This window comes from Oncorhynchus mykiss, chromosome 16 (assembly GCF_013265735.2).
Source record: "Oncorhynchus mykiss isolate Arlee chromosome 16, USDA_OmykA_1.1, whole genome shotgun sequence".
NCBI classification, from domain to species: Eukaryota; Metazoa; Chordata; class Actinopteri; order Salmoniformes; family Salmonidae; genus Oncorhynchus; species Oncorhynchus mykiss.
This window is the reverse complement of record NC_048580.1, coordinates 56,187,183-56,206,568: the sequence shown is the minus strand read 5'-3', so window position 1 is coordinate 56,206,568 and position 19,386 is coordinate 56,187,183. Positions and strand designations below refer to the sequence as shown.

Genomic DNA, 19,386 nt, shown 5'->3' with positions numbered 1-19,386 from the left:
TTGGAGCAAAAAGCCTGCACAGCCAGTAGCTCGTCAAGACTGAAGCGGTTTTATTCACAGTGCCTCTCCCTTTACTGTCAAACTCTCTAGGTTTCATGTTACTTCTATTCTCTCTTCCCTGGCTCTGACATGTGCTTGTCCATGCAAATTGCAACAATTGATTCTGACCACGTGAGCTACAGCTCTGAGATTCCAGTTGACAACTTGCCATGACCAGAATAAAACTCCTCATGAAGCGTATGTGAACAAGAAGCCAAATGAAAAGGGTAGCCACGATACAAATCAATGATTTATTTCAAAGGCAAATCTTTTTTTTGGTAACCTACACTCTTTTCAAACATACTGTAAAGCCACATGTCAGTGAAATTCAACGGCAGTGTCATGGTTACTAAGGGAAAAGGGAAAAACAATTTGGTTTCACAAAGCACATAGAAAACGCCAATATTTTTTGCAATGTGGCATTGAAAGGCACTTTCATTTGTTTTTAACAGGTGCTAAGCAAATCTAGCCTAATGATCCATAAAGTAAGTATAAGTCATCGCAGAGAGATTCAGAATTAGAAAAGCGAGGACACAAATGGCCTAGCATCTGCTACAACTCCCTACCCCTATTAACATGAATAAGCCAAACAATAACGAAGTGAGGTCACAATGGACAGACCAAGATAACATCTGAGGATGGACAGTGGCGTCTGATTGGGTGACAAAAGGCTGGGTCACACTCTTGTAGAAAACCAGGAAGAGGAAAGCACTTGTTTTATAGAGGTACATACAAAAACCCCTTAGGCAGTACAGAGTAGACTACTTCACGTCGTCTGATGGAGTCTGCTTGCTGCATCGGAGCTGTGGAGTGTGCAAGTGTACATATTTTCCTAACCGGTACAAAGCGGAAGTGGTGTTAATCCTTCTCCTGGCACTTGGTCCGTCTGTTAGCCTACATGTGCTCTGGGTGGTTCTGCAAACACTTGATGAACTCTGTGACTGGATGGCCCTGGTAGCAGATCTGGTACACAGCGTTGAATAGTGGGAACCTGGGACGGGCGAGAGGGAGGGATTGTTGAGTTGTCACAGTCTTTGTCCTTTTGAGAATAACTGCATTGTTTGGACTATTTCTTCATATTTATCTTTGTATCTGCATTTAACTGAGGTGATAGAGCAAGAGGTTATTGGTAATTAAAATATGTGTGGTTCAAGCCCTGAATGCTGATTGGCTGGCAGCCGTGGTATCTCAGACCATATACCACAGGTATGACGGAACATTTATTTTTACTGCTCTAATTACATTGGTAACCAGTTTATAATAGCAATAAGGCACCTCAGGGTTTGTGGTATATGGCCAATATACCACGGTTAAGGTCTGTATCCAGGAACTCTGCGTTGCGTCGTGCTTAAGAACAGCCCTTAGCCGTGGTATATTGGCCGTATACCACAACTCCTCAGGCCTTATTGCTTAAGTGAAACATCACATGAAATGTATCATCAGTTTCTTCAATGGGTGAAAGAGTGGTTTGATTTCTGTGCCTACTTGTCAAGCAGATTTTTGTTCTTTAGGATGACATGGACTTCAGATGCTGTTGCTGGTCCCTGGAGCTTCTGTCCATTCAGCATCTCTTTCTCCAGCTCTTCAATTGACTGAGCAGAATACAGACATAGTAGTTAAGTCAAGACTACTATTGTGGTATTATACCACTCTCCAAAACAACAATATTGAACTGAAACTCACTCTTTACTAACTTTATCTCTGTCCCCCTTTATTTTCAAACCAAAAAATGACCGCGTTCATCTGCAGTATTTTCCTGCCTTCCAATCCTAAATGCTATAATTCAAACCTTTTTAATTTTTATACGTCACCCCTAAAAGCCAATTAGTTAAGTCCCCTCTCTCACCTTCCCCCCTTTAGCGAAGGCTTCTGCCACTTTGCGGTTGCGGCCTCCGTAGCAGGTTGTGATGAGGTCGGCAACGCCGCAGCTCTCCAGGAAGGTGGCAGAGGAGACGGGCCCGGCAGTGCAGAAGATTCGTGCGAAGGCAATCATCTCCATCAGGCCCAGCCGGATCACCGCCGCCTTGGTGTTGTCACCGAAGCCCAGGCCGTCACAGAAGCCCGCCCCCACCGCCACAATGTTCTTAAAGCCACAGATAAGAGAGCTGTGGTTAATGGCTTCAACACATTAGGACAGTCATTTCTTACCAGCACACTTTCTCTCATCTAGCCCTCTTCTCATTACTCTTTTATGTTTTCAGTAAGAAGTAGATGAAGGGCAAGGAGAAAGTATACAAGGACATTATGAATTGAGATTCAGACATCGAGACAACATGACGAGACATTAGGATGAGGCCAAGCAGAATCTCTTAATGGTTGAGTGGGCACCTTCAGTGCTCCACAGATTTCAACCACATCGGACTCCTCCACTACCGTGACCCGGAAGTTACTGGTCTGCATGAGTTCCTTCAGCAAAGCCCCATGTTCTGTATTCTTACATCCTGGGGAGAGAGGGAGAATGAGAAAGACAAATTACCCTTTTCAATCCTAACATCCGTATCTTTCACAACCAGCCCATTCAAATACTTCACCACTCTTGTATTGTCATGCTTAATGCTGGTTTAAGACCACATGGCTTAAATCAGAAAACCGTAAGGTCCATACCAGGGTCCAGACTTATAGGCTGGTCACACGGTAAGGAACAACTTGGCCCGAGACATGCTCATTGTCATGTTTAAAACACACTGAAGAGAAATTACATGCCAGAGTTCACTAGTGCTGCATACAATAACAAGTGTACAGAACTACCGTAAAACAAGCCAGCTCACTCTCTGTAATGTAAACAGCCAGACTTTTACCTCCATGCTGACGTGGCAGTCTTGAGCAGAGACATTATTTTATTGCAGGTTGATTAAATCTGGCACAGGTTGTCCTTACAAAAACAAGTTTAACCTATTTACTTTTACTACTCCAGTTCAGTTTCTAACAATTAAACTTCTAACATCTATGTTGAATACCTTTACTAATGTCTGCACACACACACTGACAAAATGGACCAACTCTCAAAACTGTTTATATTAATGCCTTACTTTTCAGGTTGCACTGTGCTGTACAATCTACCCAAACTATTAAGAGATATTTTCAGAAAGGGAAAAAGACAAGGGACAGCACGCCATTCAAAAGTATGTAAGATGCAATGATAACCCAGCCCACAAAATTCATTTTCACAGAGCTCATTTTCACAATGTTCATCTCTCCAAATGTTCCCCTTCACCCAATGAGTCTAACCGATAGTGGTCTCACAGAACTTCTCATCGGCGACCTCGTTGGCGATGTTGGCCCCCATCAGCACACTCATGGTGATGCTCAGCTTCTCCTGGATCACATCAGAGATGAGCTTCAGCCCATCAGGACCTTCATCCACACCCTGGATTAGAACACACAGCACATGAGTACTCAGTATAAAGAACGCACAATAAAGCAATTCAAGAGAGGTACTGTACATTACTACAGTGGAGCAGTTAACTTCACATTAACACAATCAGAATCTGTCAACATGACTTATTTACTATCGCTAATACTGCACAATTTAAACACTTGCCCCCCAATCCGCCCCTTCCCTAATACATTGTGCTATAAATTGTGCCTTCCTGTATAATACTTACGCTATTATACTTATGTCTATTCTGTTCTACTGAGCCATTTACTCATATTCTTATATTTTATTTTTTGTTATTGTTGTTGCATTGTCGAGAAAAATCCTTCAAGTAAGCATTTCGTTGGACAGTGCATACCATGTGTATACTGTACATACGACTAATAAAACTTAACTACTGCTTTAACATTTTTAGGGGGGGTTTCTCAGACACAGATTTATAACCAAGTGGGAAGGTGGTATTTACCATATATACGACTGGGGAAAATCCACTTAAACGCCCCTCCAACTGGTAATTACAAGTGGGAAAGTCGTCTATCATCCCTGTACTCTGACTTCTTCTACATGCTGACCTCTGACGTCTCTTGATAACAGCATTTTTGTTAATTAAATCCAACAACAAGACATGATTTATACAAAGCAATATATTAATATTTTAAGGTTGACGCAGCTTGTTGGCCATTTGCCAATGGGCGTTTCTAAACGAGTTCAAAGCATGTGAATGCATCCAACTGGTATTTACGACTTCACAACTGCTCATTTCTACCTTCCCACTTGGTTATGAATGCAGCATAAAGCCTAACCCTGGACAAAGAAGTGTTTTCAATGGAGATTCTCCATTTAGGTTGCTTTTTAGTCCAGGGTTAGTTTTACTGTAATCTGTGTACTGTAAATCACCCCTTAATTTGTAATGCAAGAGGCTGAAGGAGTCAATGATTGACAGAGCATGAAAATGGGGGTCAGATAGTTTCTTCCAAGTATCAAGCTAAGGACAGAGTAGGACAATGTTTCTCAAGGATTGAGAAAATTAACAAGCACCGATTTCATAAGTTCTCAAGTGCTAGTTTAAATTACAATGGTCCCCAAAGGAGCACCAAACCCAGCCAATCCGGTCCCTTATGTAAAAAAAGGTTGAGAAATACACACAGCCCATTCACAGTGAGGAGTGCATGGGTATTAGGATAGATTTACATTAGTAAAGTATATGTAGTGAGCTCTATATATAGTGTATATATATATATATAGTATATAGACAAATATAGTATATAGACAAACAAAATAAGGATAGCAATTCAAATTCTACAGGAGCTTCTCATCTAAACCATATTGCACATAGTATTGCACAATTGATGAATGAAATGATTCACAAATGTGCAGTTATTTTAAGAGGGGTTGGGTTAAATGCAGAAGACACATTTGGTGTGGGAGAGCCTATGTCTTTACACTGTACCACTCAGAGGGTGGTATGTGGTACAGTGTAAAGAGAGATTTGAATCTAGATCTGTCTCTTTAGACTACACAAGTATCTCTTCCAGACCTAGTTTGTGTTGTCAAAGTTTAGTAGTGTAGTGTAGAGAGGCCCTTAGCCAAACCTTGATGAGTGACATTCCTAGTGCATCGCTCTTTATCTTCCCCTTCATGGTGTCACACACTCTGCCGATGAACTGGTGGGGGATCACAAACACTAGGATGTCTGCTTCCTTGGCAGCGTCCACCAACTCAGCAACAGCCAACTGGGAGAGAGACAGAAGAGGGGACAGTCAGGGCACTGGCCTTAGCCTGTGTGTCCCATGTAGTCCTTGCACATTGTAAACTTAATCCGTTCTCACTTCTAAAGAGCGTGTGCAGCAAAGCACAAAGCTAAATCAAAAGTATAAAAATGTGGCTTCCTGCCAAAAACAATCTAATGAGAAAGTTTAATTTTACAATTGTGTTATATAATGCAGTGACTGGTTGGTCTGTGCTAAATCAGTCAAGTCAGAATGACCCATCCTACAAAAGCCAGGTGGCAGGGATTCACAAAACTATCACTGTGGGGATTGTAGTGAGAGGTACAGAGAGCTGCAAGGACAGCTGCAGTTGCAACACATAATAACTGAGCCAGGGCTGACCCTTTACACACATGGACCAGCAGCAGGCCTCTGGCCCTATTCCCCACAGTAGTTTATTACTCATCACATTAGGACCTCCTAGTTGTGGCAGAACAAACAGCCACAAACAGGCACAAAAGAAAAGTAGGATTACAACACATAGTGGCGTTTAATGTGTTTCTCACCACATTGGGGGGTAGCTTGTGTCCAGGCAGGTACTTGACATTCTCATGGTCGGTGTTAATGATGTCTGTCAGCTTGCGACCATCCACCATCTCTTCAAACACCCACATGGTCACGGTGTTGTCAAACTTGGAGTTCTGCGCAGCATTGGAACCCACTATTTTGGCAATAGCAGAACCCCTGTATAGTAGAGAAATTGCAATATAATCATGCCTTTAAGTTTGTCGTCCATGATTTAATTCTATACCTAGACAAGGGTAATCTCATTATTCTATTTTGTCTGCGATTTTCAGAAAGAACAACTGAACTGTGCACATTCACCCTAGATTGAAAAATGCAAATGCCTGAAATACTTTTTGGAAAGGAGCCCAGAGCACAAACAACTTAATCGTATTGCAAATTTGCAACTTGCAAGATTTACATTTGGATGAGTTATCAACTAATGTTTTTACTTTTACTACACGGACCCCTGCTGAACCATCACGACTGGTCTGCCGACGTAACCGCACGAGGGGGCTACAATAGACTTCTTCCGTCGCAAAGTCCCTCTAAAGGCCCTTCTTCTAGCTGTATGAATTGCTGTGTCTCCAGCCCGTTTAGCTACTCATTGGACCCTATGATCACTCGGCTACGCATGCCTCTCCCTAATGTCAATATGCCTTGTCCATTGCTGTTTTGTTAAGTGATTATTGTCTTGTTTCACTGTAGAGCCTCCAGCCCTGATCAATATGCCTCAGATAACCCTCTGGTCCCACCTCCCACACATGCAGTGACCTCTCCTGGTTTAATTGGTGTCTCTAGAGACAATACCCCTCTCATCGTCACTCAATGCCTAGGTTTACCTCCACTGTATTCACATCCTACCATGCCTTTGTCTGTACATTATGCATTGAATCTATTCTACCGTGCCCAGAAACCTGCTCCTTTTACTTTGTTCCGTACGTACTAGACGGCCAGTTCTTATAGCCTTTAGCCGTACCCTCATCCTACTCCTCCTCTGGTGATGTAGAGGTTAATCCAGGCCCTGCAGTGCCTAGCTCCACTCCTACTCCCCAGGCGCTCTCATTTGTTGACTTCTGTAACCATAAAAGCCTTGGTTTCATGCATATTAACATTAGAAGCCTCCTCCCTAAGTTTGTTTAATTCACTGCTTTAGCACACTCTTCCAACCTGGATGTCCTAGCCATGTCTGAATCCTGGCTTAGGAAGGCCACCAAAAACCCTGAAATGTCCATCCCTAACTACAGTGAGGGAAAAAAGTATTTGATCCCCTGCTGAATTTGTACGTTTGCCCACTGACAAAGAAATGATCAGTCTATAATTGTAATGGTAGGTTTATTTGAACAGTGAGAGACAGAATAACAACAAAAGAATCCAGAAAAACGCATGTCAAAAATGTTATAAGTTGATTTGCATTTTAATGAGGGAAATAAGTATTTGACCTCTCTGCAAAACATGAGTTAGTACTTGGTGGCAAAACCCTTGTTGGCAATCACAGTTTCTTTTAGTTGGCCACCAGGTTTGCACACATCTCAGCAGGGATTTTGTCCCACTCCTCTTTGCAGATCTTCTCCAAGTCATTAAGGTTTCGAGGCTGACGTTTGGCAACTCAAACCTTCAGCTCCCTCCACATATTTTCTATGGGATTAAGGTCTGTAGACTGGCTAGGCCACTCCAGGACCTTAATGTGCTTCTTCTTGAGCCACTCCTTTGTTGCCTTGGCCGTGTGTTTTGGGTCATTGTCATACTGGAATACCCATCCAGGACCCATTTTCAATGCCCTGACTGAGGGAAGGAGGTTCTCACCCAAGATTTGACAGTACATGGCCCTGTCCATCATCCCTTTGATGCGGTGAAGTTGTCCTGTTCCCTTAGCAGAAAAACACCCCCAAAGCATAATGTTTCACCTCCATGTTTGACGGTGGGGATTGTGTTCTTGGGGTCATAGGCAGCATTCCTCCTCCTTCAAACACTGAGAGTTGAGTTGATGCCAAAGAGCTCCAATTTGGTCTCATCTGACCACAACACTTTCACCCAGTTGTCCTCTTAATCATTCAGATGTTCATTGGCAAACTTCAGACAGGCATGCACATGTGCTTTCTTGAGCAGGGGGACTTTGCGGGCGCTGCAGGATTTCAGTCCTTCACGGCGTAGTGTGTTACCAATTGTTTTCTTGGTGACTATGGTCCCAGCTGCCTTGAGATCATTGACAAGATCCTCCCGTGTAGTTCTGGGCTGATTCCTCACCGTTCTCATGATCATTGCAACTCCACGAGGTGAGATCTTGCATGGAGCCCCAGGCTGAGGGAGATTGACAGTTATTTTGTGTTTCTTCCATTTACAAATAATCGCACCAAATGTTGTCACCTTCTCACCAAGCTGCTTGGCGATGGTCTTGTAGCCCATTTCAGCCTTGTGTAGGTCTACAATCTTGTCCCTGACATCCTTGGAGAGCTCTTTGGTCTTGGCCATGGAGGAGAGTTTGGAATCTGATTGATTGCTTCTGTGGACAGGTGTCTTTTATACAGGTAACAAACTGAGATTAGGAGTACTCCCTTTAAGAGTGTGCTCCTAATCTCAGCTCATTACCTGTATAAAAGGCACCTGGGAGCCAGAAATCTTTCTGATTGAGAGAGGATCAAATTCTTATTTCCCTCATTAAAATGCAAATCAATTTATAACATTTTTGACATGCGTTTTTCTGGATTGTTGTTGTTATTCTGTCTCTCACTGTTCAAATATACAGTGCCTTGCGAAAGTATTCGGCCCCCTTGAACTTTGCGACCTTTTGCCACATTTCAGGCTTCAAAGATAAAGATATAAAACTGTATTTTTTTGTGAAGAATCAACAACAAGTGGGACACAATCATGAAGTGGAACGACATTTATTGGATATTTCAAACTTTTTGAACAAATCAAAAACAGAAAAATTGGGCGTGCAAAATTATTCAGCCCCCTTAAGTTAATACTTTGTAGCGCCACCTTTTGCTGCGATTACAGCTGTAAGTCGCTTGGGGTATGTCTCTATCAGTTTTGCACATCGAGAGACTGACATTTTTTCCCATTCCTCCTTGCAAACAGCTCGAGCTCAGTGAGGTTGGATGGAGAGCATTTGTGAACAGCAGTTTTCATTTCTTTCCACAGATTCTCGATTGGATTCAGGTCTGGACTTTGACTTGGCCATTCTAACACCTGGATATGTTTATTTTAGAACCATTCCATTGTAGATTTTGCTTTATGTTTTGGATCATTGTCTTGTTGGAAGACAAATCTCCGTCCCAGTCTCAGGTCTTTTGCAGACTCCATCAGGTTTTCTTCCAGAATGGTCCTGTATTTGGCTCCATCCATCTTCCCATCAATTTTAACCATCTTCCCTATCCCTGATGAAGAAAAGCAGGCCCAAACCATGATGCTGCCACCACCATGTTTGACAGTGGGGATGGTGTGTTCAGGGTGATGAGCTGTGTTGCTTTTACGCCAAACATAACGTTTTGCATTGTTGCCAAAAAGTTCAATTTTGGTTTCATCTGACCAGAGCACCTTCTTCCACATGTTTGGTGTGTCTCCCAGGTGGCTTGTGGCAAACTTTAAATGACACTTTTTATGGATATCTTTAAGAAATGGCTTTCTTCTTGCCACTCTTCCATAAAGGCCAGATTTGTGCAATATATGACTGATTGTTGTCCTATGGACAGAGTCTCCCACCTCAGCTGTAGATCTCTGCAGTTCATCCAGAGTGATCATGGGCATCTTGGCTGCATCTCTGATCAGTCTTCTCCTTGTATGAGCTGAAAGTTTAGAGGGACGGCCAGGTCTTGGTAGATTTGCAGTGGTCTGATACTCCTTCCATTTCAATATTATCGCTTGCACAGTGCTCCTTGGGATGTTTAAAGCTTGGGAAATCTTTTTGTATCCAAATCCGGCTTTAAACTTCTTCACAACAGTATCTCGGACCTGCCTGGTGTGTTCCTTGTTCTTCATGATGCTCTCTGCGCTTTTAACGGACCTCTGAGACTATCACAGTGCAGGTGCATTTATACGGAGACTTGATTACACACAGGTGGATTGTATTTATCATCATTAGTCATTTAGGTCAACATTGGATCATTCAGAGATCCTCACTGAACTTCTGGAGAGAGTTTGCTGCACTGAAAGTAAAGGGGCTGAATAATTTTGCACGCCCAATTTTTCCGTTTTTGATTTGTTAAAAAAGTTTTAAATATCCAATAAATGTCGTTCCACTTCATGATTGTGTCCCACTTGTTGTTGATTCTTCACAAAAAAATACAGTTTTATATCTTTATGTTTGAAGCCTGAAATGTGGCAAAAGGTCGCAAAGTTCAAGGGGGCCGAATACTTTCGCAAGGCACTGTACCTACCATTAAAATTATAGACTGATCATTTCTTTGTCAGTGGGCAAATGTACAAAATCAGCGGGGGATCAAATAGTTTTTTCTCTCACTGTATAATATTTTCTGACAAGATAGAACTGCCAAAGGGGGCAGATTTACAAACTACTGCCGAGATAGCCTGCAGAGTTCTGTCTTACTATCCAGGTCTGTGCCCAAACAATTTGAGCTTCTACTTTTAAAAATCCACCTTTCCAGAAACAAGTCTCTCACCGTTGCCGCTTGTTATAGACCACCTTCTGCCCCCAGCTGTGCCCTGGACACCATATGTGAATTGATTGCCCCCCATCTATCTTTAGAGCTCGTGCTGTTAGGTGACCTAAACTGGGACATGTTTAACACCCTGGCCTTCCTACAATCTAAGCTTGATGCCCTCAATCTCACAAAAATTATCAATGAACCTACCAGGTACAACTCCAAATCCGTAAACACAGACACCCTCATAGATATCATCCTAACCAACCTGCCCTCCAAATACACCTCTGCTGTTTTCAACCAGGATCTCATCGATCACAGCCTCATTGCTTGCGTCCGTAATGGGTCTGTGGTCAAACGATCACCCCTCATCACTGTCAAACGCTCCCTATAACACTTCAGCAAACAGGTCTTTCTAATCGACCTGGCCCGGGGATCCTGGAAGGATATTGACCTCATTCCATCAGTAGAAGATGCCTGGTTATTCTTTAGAAGTGCTTTCCTCACAATCATAAATAAGCATGCCCCATTAAAAAAATGTTGAACCAGGAACAGATATAGCCTGTGGTTCACTCCAGACCTGACTGCCCTTGACCAGCGCAAAAAACATCCTGTGGCGTACTGCATTAGCATCGAACAGCCCCCGCGATATGCAACTTTTCAGGGAAGTTAGGAACCAATAGGCAGCTAGGAAAGCTAAGGCTAGCTTTTTCAAACAGGAATTTGCATCCTGTAGCACAAACTCAAAAAAGTTCTGGGACACTGTAAAGTCCATGGGGAATAAGAGCACCTCCTCCTAGCTGCACACTGCACTGAGGCTAGGAAACACTGTCACCACCGATAAATCCACAATAATTGAGAATTTCAAAAAGCATTTTTCTATGGCTGGCCATGCTTTCCACTTGGCCACCCCTACCCTGGTCAACAGCCCTGCACCCCCCAAAACAACTTGCCCAAGCCTCCCCCATTTCTCCTTCACCCAAATCCAGATAGCTGATGTTCTGAAAGAGCTGCAAAATCTGGACCCCTACAAATCAGCAGGGCTAGACTATCTGAACCCTCTCTTTACAAAATGATCAGCCGAAATTGTTGCAACCCCTATTACTAGCCTGTTCAACCTGTCTTTCGTATCGTCTGAGATCGCCAAAGATTGGAAAGCTGCCGTAGTCATCCCCCTCTTCAAAGGGGGAGACACTCTAGACCCAAACTGCTACAGACCTATATCTATCCTACCCTGTCTTTCTAAGGTCTTCGAAAGCCAAGTTAACAAACTGATCACCGACCATTTAGAATCCCACCATACCTTCTCCGCTATGCAACCTGGTTTCTGAGCTGGTCATGGGTGCACCTCAGCCACGCTCAAGGTCCTAAACGATATCATAACCGCCATCGATAAGAGACAATACTGTGTAGCTGTATTCATCGGCCTGGCCAAGGCTTCGACTCTGTCAATCAGCACATTCTTATCGGCAGACTCAACAGACTTGGTTTCTCAAATGACTGCCTCGCCTGGTTCACCAACTACTTCTCTGATAGAGTTCAGTGTGTCAAATCGGAGGGCCTGTTTTCCGGACCTCTGGCAGTCTCTGGGGGTGCCGCAATTCTAGGGGCCGACTCTTTTCTCTGTGTACATCAATGATGTCGCTCTTGCTGCTGGTGAGTCTCATATCCACCTCTACGCAGACGACACCATTCTGTATACTTCTGGCCCTTCTTTGGACACTGTGTTAACTAACCTCCAGACGAGCTTCAATGCCATACAACTCTCCTTCCGGTGCTCTCCAACTGCTCTTAAATGCAAGTAAAACTAAATGCATGCTCTTCAACCGATCGCTGCCCACACCTGCCCGCCCGTCCAGCATCACTACTCTGGACGGTTCTGACTTAGAATATGTGGACAACTACAAATATCTAGGTCTCTGGTTAGACTGTAAACTCTCCTTCCAGACTCACATTAAACACCTTCAATCCAAAATTAAATCTAGAATCGGCTTCCTATTTCACAACAAATCATCCTTCACTCATGCTGCCAAACATACCCTCGTAAAACTGACTATCCTGCCAATCCTTGACTTCGGTGAAGTCCTTTACAAAATAGCCTCCAACACTTTACTCAGCAAATTGGATACAGTCTATCACAGTGCCATCCGTTTTGTCACCAAAGCCCCATATACTACCCACCACTACGACCTGTATGCTCTCATTGGCTGAACCTCGCTTCATATTCGTCGCCAAACCCACTTGCTCCAGGTCATCTATAAGTCTTTGCTGGGTAAAGCCCCGCCTTATCTCAGCTCACTGGTCACCATAGCAGCACCCACCCATAGCACACGCTCCAGCAGGTATATTTCACTGGCCACCCCCAAAGCCAATTTCTCAATTGGCCGCCTTTCCTTCCAGTTCCCTGCTGCCAATCACTGAAGCTGGAGACTCATATCTCCCTCACTAACTTTAAGCATCAGCTGTCAGATCATTGCACCTGTACATAGCCCATCTGTAAATAGCCCATCCAACTACCTCATCCACATACTGTATTTATTTATTTATTTTGCTCCTTTGCACCCCAGTATCTCTACTTGCACATTTATCTTCTGCACATCTATCACTCCAGTGTTTAATTGATAATTACCTCGCCACTATGGCCTATTTTATTGCCTTTACCTCCCTTATCTTACCTCATTTGCACACACTGTATATATACTTTTTTTCTACTGTATTATTGACTGTATGTTTGTTTAGTCCATGTGTAACTCTGTGTTGTTGTATATGTTCAACTGCTTTGTTTTATCTTGGCCAGATCGCAGTTGTAAATGAGAACTTTTTCTCAACTAGCCTACCTGGTTAAATAAAGGTGAAATAAAAAAATAAAAAACATAATTTTGGCTATTTAAGATCTACATATCAGCTACCCATCAGGAGTTAGTTGGAGCCTATTTGCAATGACAATCAATGTGCTTACACAGTGGGAAATGCAGTACTTTCTTCTTCGCTATGATCAGCTCGTCAAAAAATGGCCGTATAGGCCTACAATTGAAATCACTGAGGACAATTTAGCATATGTAGTGAAACCTCCAGAGAGCAGTCATGAGTAGCTTCCCAACTAATGCTCCATTCATATGGCAGGGTAGCCTAGTGGTTAGAGCGTTGGACTAGTAACCAGAAGTGTGTGTACAGTGTGTGCAAGTTCAAACCCCTGAGCTGTTGTTCTGCCCCTGAACAGGCAGTTGCCCCCACTGTTCCTAGGCTGTCATAAGAATTTGTTTGTAACTGACTTGCCTGGTTAAATGAAGGTAAAATAAATATTACAACTGAGCAGTCTTTTGTGTTCCACCGGATGTAATTCATTTTCACGCATGGGGACCGTCGACAACAATGTCGTATCACAGTTGCCCCCTGCGGGTTAATTTTTCCCCAAACTTTGCATTGTCTTTAGTGCAGCCAGATTCCATTAATAGAACAGGAAGTGATCAAACCACAGAACAAGATGAAAATATGTGGCTTTCGGTGATGGTATAGCTAGTAAGTTGTAAAAACTTACCATTCCTAAAAGTGAGTACTATTTTAATCGTAATATTAAATAATACACATTGGCTGTTAGACGGAAGGCGATATGACTGTCACCTTCCGTTTTTGTTTATTGTGATGATAATTATGTTTTTTTTTAGGATAAGTATTAGGTGGTCGGTAGCTACAGTATCTTCAACCTAGACTAGGTTTTAGCTTGCTAACTAGCTAGCTGCTCTGTAAGCTAGCTTGACTTGCTAAAAAGTTGAGAAAAAAATCAACTAAACGAAACAAGTTTTATTATCACCTGAAACAATATTGCGAATGAAAAGGTCATATTTTGCAATCTCCCAAAATAAATGCGATCTCTGACAAAAGACTATGTCTCTCCTCCATCTTGTCTTGCGTTGTGAAACCCTATGAAGGTCTGTCAGTGTATGACATAACAAGAGGAAAAATGCCCATGCACTACCAAATTAATTTAACCTTGTGCAGCCATTCTACCATAACAACTCTCAACAGAAGTTGAAAGTGGTCCGTATTGACCCTGTTCTGGGTCCGGATCCGGATCGCAGTCTGCCAGTTGAGTATGGCTGCCCTATGCTCTCCGTCCAGTAGCGGAACGAGATTACATGAAGATGACGTACGGTGTAATAAAATATATGTCACGATGTAGTATAAACAAGGCATACTGCCTTGATCAGACCGACAGCATCATTGGATTTTGGTACACTGGAAGCACATACATTTCTAACAGAACGCTGTGTTTGCCTTGCAGCATTGCGTTGTAGAGGCAGTTGCAGTGCATAACTGTGGTCTGTGTGGTGCATACGTTGGATATATCAAACATATGCATCAAACTGTATGTATAGACTTGGCAGAAATAGTAGCATAAGGTGAATGTTGAACTTTGGTTGCACACATATCCAGTAAAAATGTTGGGTTACATAATGGAAAAAGTTTGACTGTAGAATTTATAATGCAATGATGCTGTCGGTCTGATCCAGGTGCAAATACGGCAGACACCGACATCTTTTTGAGTTTTTTTGGGGGGTCCTCTCCAGACCGGCCTTGATTTTAACAACCAAGGACGTAGATTTTTGGTCCAGATCGGACAAAATCTGAAACAATCATAGACGTCTATGTTTGGTTCAGATTTGGTCCGGCCCTGATTTGGCCCAAACATAGACTTCTATACTTCTATGCTTCTATACCCAAATGTGTACTTGTTTGGTGGTTGAGCTCATTAGAATAATACCCAGCATGCTTTGCAAGCTTGTTTTTACATGTACATTTTGGTAATTCAGAAGACACTTTTATCTTATAAGGTAGATAAGCAACAACATACCACAGTCATAGCAAGAAAACAATATTTATGTAACCAAATCTTTTTCTAGTTGAAGTGGTCTATTGGATTATTCTGTAGATTGGACACTTTGGACATTATTACTACAAGTTTTAAAGCTTTTTGGGAGCTTTTTGTTGCACCCTCAACAACTACTGTGATTATTATTATTTGACCATGCTGGTCATCTATGAATGTTTGAACATCTTGCCATGTTCTGTTATAATCTCCACCCGGCACAGCCAGAAGAGGACTCATAGCCTGGTTCCTCTCTAGGTTTCTTCCTAGGTTTTGGCCTTTCTAGGGAGTTTTTCCTAGCCACTGTGCTTCTACACCTGCATTGCTTGCAGTTTGGGGTTTTAGACTGGGTTTCTGTACAGCACTTTGAGATATCAGCTGATGTAAGAAGAGCTATATAAATACATTTGATTTGATATTCTATGTTGCAATGTTCAGTTGGCTCCTCTTTCCTATAATAAAAACTAAATCATTATAAATATTAAATAATTATTTTGATACATCTTAATGCTTACTTAATTGAGAATGTATGTGCGGTCGAAATTTGGCCATAGAATCAATCACCCAAAACATTGTATTTTCAATGTCTGTAAATAACGTCTTTTCAACTTTCATTCAGAACCGAAAATGAACCTGAAATCAACGTCAGTAAAATACGTATTTTCAACGTGCGGAAAATACATATTTTCAATATCCCGGAAAAAAACGTATTTTCAACGATCATTCAGAACCGAAATTGAACCGGATTTCAAATGTCTGGAAAGAAAAAAATAATATTCGGAAAATACATATATTAAACGTCCGGAAAATACGTATTTTCACCTTTCATTCAGACCCTAAAATGGACCTAACTTCAACGCCTGTAAAATACTTTGACGTCTTTTCAACGTAATTTTTGCTTATTGGAATCATTTCGTTACATATTGTCCATTTTATTCTGACCTGTTCTGTTTTAAGGATATGGTGTTTGTTGTTAACATATTCACACCCAAGCCCATATTTATTTGATAGCCATACATGTGGGCTATTTGATCGGAGATACAGTACGTGCATGATGTAGGCCTATAACAAAGGTTATGTCTCATAACATTGTCATAAATACAGTATGGTCTCCAGTCTGTAGTCTAAAGCAAAATCACATGAGCTACTACGCGTTCTGCTATGATTGACTATATGCTGCGTCTCTCTAGCAACAGCAACAGCACCCGGTACACCCACACACAAACACAAAGTATTCGATATAAATACGTTTTCTTACCAATTGCCAGAGCCAATAATGCAGACTTTCTTGGGAGTTGACATTGAAAAGACCCTTGTCGACTGACAAAAATGGCACACTGTTACAAACCGGGCTGCAGTGTGTACTGGATATTCACAGGGCTACTTTGTATGTAAAGGCAGTGCACAGCGGGGTTGGTAAATCTTGTTCTTATTTCATTGGTTAGTCTGAGGGGAGACAGTCCCACCCACTGCATTCAGCCAAGTCCTATGAAACTTTTGGCCGCTGAATAACTCGGCCAAAAGTTCCATGTGGGCAAATTTTTATTGAGGTCATTCTGAAAATTAAAAATCATTCTTTATGTTTTCAAAAAGAAAAACAGGTGCAAACATCGCAATCTCTTCATTATTCTCAATGAGAAACGATCAAATCAAAGCTGAGACTTGCAACCTTGGATGACTGGATATATGTACCTTGGATAAAATACAGCCTTTGTTAACAGATTAGTTTAGCAGGGCTTGCACACACAACATTCCAAGGATCTAAATTCAAATGCGTCTCTTTTTCTGTCCTCAGATGGCTATGGGTGTTGTTCATTGTCTCAATGTAATGTGAATTTCAGAGACCATTATCTCATATCCAACACTAACTGGCAGAAGGAGACTCTTGTGTGAGACTATTGAATTATTGAAACAATAGGGGACCTTGTTTGGGTTGGTGACTGGTCACAAGGGAACACAGACATTCCAATGAAAGAATAGATTCAGCAGTTTAGATTTTACAATTTGGTAAAATAGAGGAAGTTTTCAGTCGTTGTTTACACAGAAAAGTGCCTGTTCAAACAAGGTTAACATAGACAGACAACATCAGGCTCTTAACTCCCTTTACCTCATGTTGTAAACAAATACTTTGGTATTGTATGTATGTGTTTCTTCGGTTTCTCTGTAGTACAGGAAAGGTATAGCTGGCATGGATATGAAAGAGTAAGAAGTTTGGGCCATCTTGAAAAAAATATTTAAAAAGTCTGTCTTCAGATCTTGTCAAAAATGAAGCCAGATTCCACTGAATTGAAATGTCATTATACTTTATTGTTGCTTTTTAGATAAATAAAACATCTGAAAACATGTAAACTGGTAGGCATAGTATTTATAGAAAAACAAAAGTAAGATCACATACACATGGCTACATTAATTACATCAAGAACATTAGGCAAGACTATGCAACCACCATCAGAACATTATCCATAGTCCTTCCTTGCAGTATTTTATTTACATGTTCATGGTACTGTTGTGCTTGAGAATAACACTACACAGTTACACACTGTCACACAACTCCCCCTTTCCTATGATAAATACATCTAGCATGGCTAAATGAGGCATGAGTGATAAGAGATCGTTTCAGTAAGTGCTCCTAGCTACCTCCAATGGTTCCTACCCAAATATATTGTAGTAACAGTGGTCCAATTGTTTAACTTTTGGGAGTCAGGCCATATTTCCATTGTCAAAAAAGTGGATCGACATCTCTCGTCATCTAGTTCTATCACATCTACTCATTTGGCTGTAAAACTTTCACACTTCTTACGTAAGAAAATACAAATGTTGACTTCTCTTAGAAAATGGTGAACAATCTTTTCAATTGAATAATTACTTTTTTTAATACAAGATGAAAAATCAACTTCATTGAATTATGTCAAATTGGCCAATTGGACAGAAGCAGTAAATTACAAAAGGAGCCAATTTCGGGACTGCAATTCATTAACTTGAGAAAGTGTACTCTTGAAGTATTACATACACTCAAAACACACACACACTCAAAAAGGGCATGCACATAAACACAACCATACAAACAAACAGACCAAAATTGTAGCACAGACAAACATGCCAATATACTGCGAGGACATTTCCCACCATCACACACCCAAAGCCAAAATCTCTTAGTCCTGCTTGCTATATCTAAATGTAGCCCAAGTAAAATTACATTCTTAGAAGACAATAGAATAACTATTTTAATGTGTACATGGATTAACATTGCCACTTTCATGACATTGCAGTCATTATGATCCAGCAGGCTATACGTGGCTAGCACTACTCTTGCACCCATGTGACTTCAGTGCTATTGAATTGTTACATATTACCCATTATCAAGCTTTATACTCTGACATCTGTCCACTTTTGAATTAAATTGAAATGCTCCATTTTCTTACTTCCTTGTGTTCTGATTGGCTCAGCAGGTGACGTCCTCTGGGTTGCTCCTCCCTGTGTGATGAGGTAGAATATTGGCAGAGTATGGAGGTGGTGCATGAGTATTGTCATGGAGAGACTGGGGTGAATAATGTGAAATGGATAGTTAGTGACAAAAAAAGTGGGAGTATAACACAAGAAAAAGACAAGTTAAACCCAAACTCCTGAAAGACAACCAGTGAGAAAGCAGAGATTGAACAGACAACATACAGTCAGGCATATAAAAGTGTATCCTTCTGCAGAGCTGCTTCATATATTAAATGCACAACATATTATAAAGCCCCCTTTTGAATCCAAGTGCCACATTACCCACTGGGAGCGGTGTAAAGTACAAAAGCAAAAATACTTTAAAGTACTACTTAAGTAGTTTTCTGAGGTATCGGTACTTTAAGTTACTATTATAATATTTGACAATTTTTCTTTTACTTCACAACATTCCTAAAAAAATGAATGTACTTTTTACTCCATACATTTTCCCTGACACCCAAATGGGACAGGAAAATGGTCCAATTCACACACTTATCTAGAGAACAGCACTGGTTATCATAATGCCTCTTATCTGGACTCGCTAAACACAAATGCATTGTTTGTAAATCATGTCTGAGTGTAGGAGTGTGCCCGTGGCTATCCATAAATAAAAAAATACACGAAAATTGTGCCGTGTGGTTTAGAATCTTAATGACTTATACTTTTACTTTTGAAACTTAAGTATATTTTAGCAATTACATTTACTTTTGATACTTAAGTATATTTAAAACCAAATACCTT

General features: G+C 41.4%; 2 protein-coding genes across 2 annotated transcripts in view; both read right to left on the bottom strand.

Moving 5' to 3' along the window:
• Positions 1–267: 267 nt before the first annotated feature.
• On the bottom strand, positions 268–16,574 carry LOC110492370 (glycerol-3-phosphate dehydrogenase [NAD(+)], cytoplasmic). Its single transcript, XM_021566626.2, has 8 exons — positions 16,418–16,574; positions 5,691–5,868; positions 5,008–5,148; positions 3,268–3,406; positions 2,368–2,480; positions 1,886–2,122; positions 1,525–1,631; positions 268–1,030 (listed from the first exon to the last, which is right to left on the bottom strand). The coding sequence occupies exons 1-8, from the start codon at positions 16,459–16,461 to the stop codon at positions 934–936; spliced, it is 1,056 nt and encodes a 351-aa protein (XP_021422301.2). The 5' UTR covers positions 16,462–16,574; the 3' UTR covers positions 268–933.
• Positions 16,575–17,445: 871 nt separating this feature from the next.
• The window catches only part of LOC110492366 (acid-sensing ion channel 1), a 97,866-nt gene continuing 95,925 nt past the window's right edge, over positions 17,446–19,386 (bottom strand). The window contains exon 11 of the mRNA XM_036947345.1: positions 17,446–18,633. Within this exon, the coding sequence (XP_036803240.1) occupies positions 18,526–18,633 (108 nt within the window). The 3' untranslated portion in view covers positions 17,446–18,525. The remainder of the gene's footprint in view (positions 18,634–19,386) is intronic.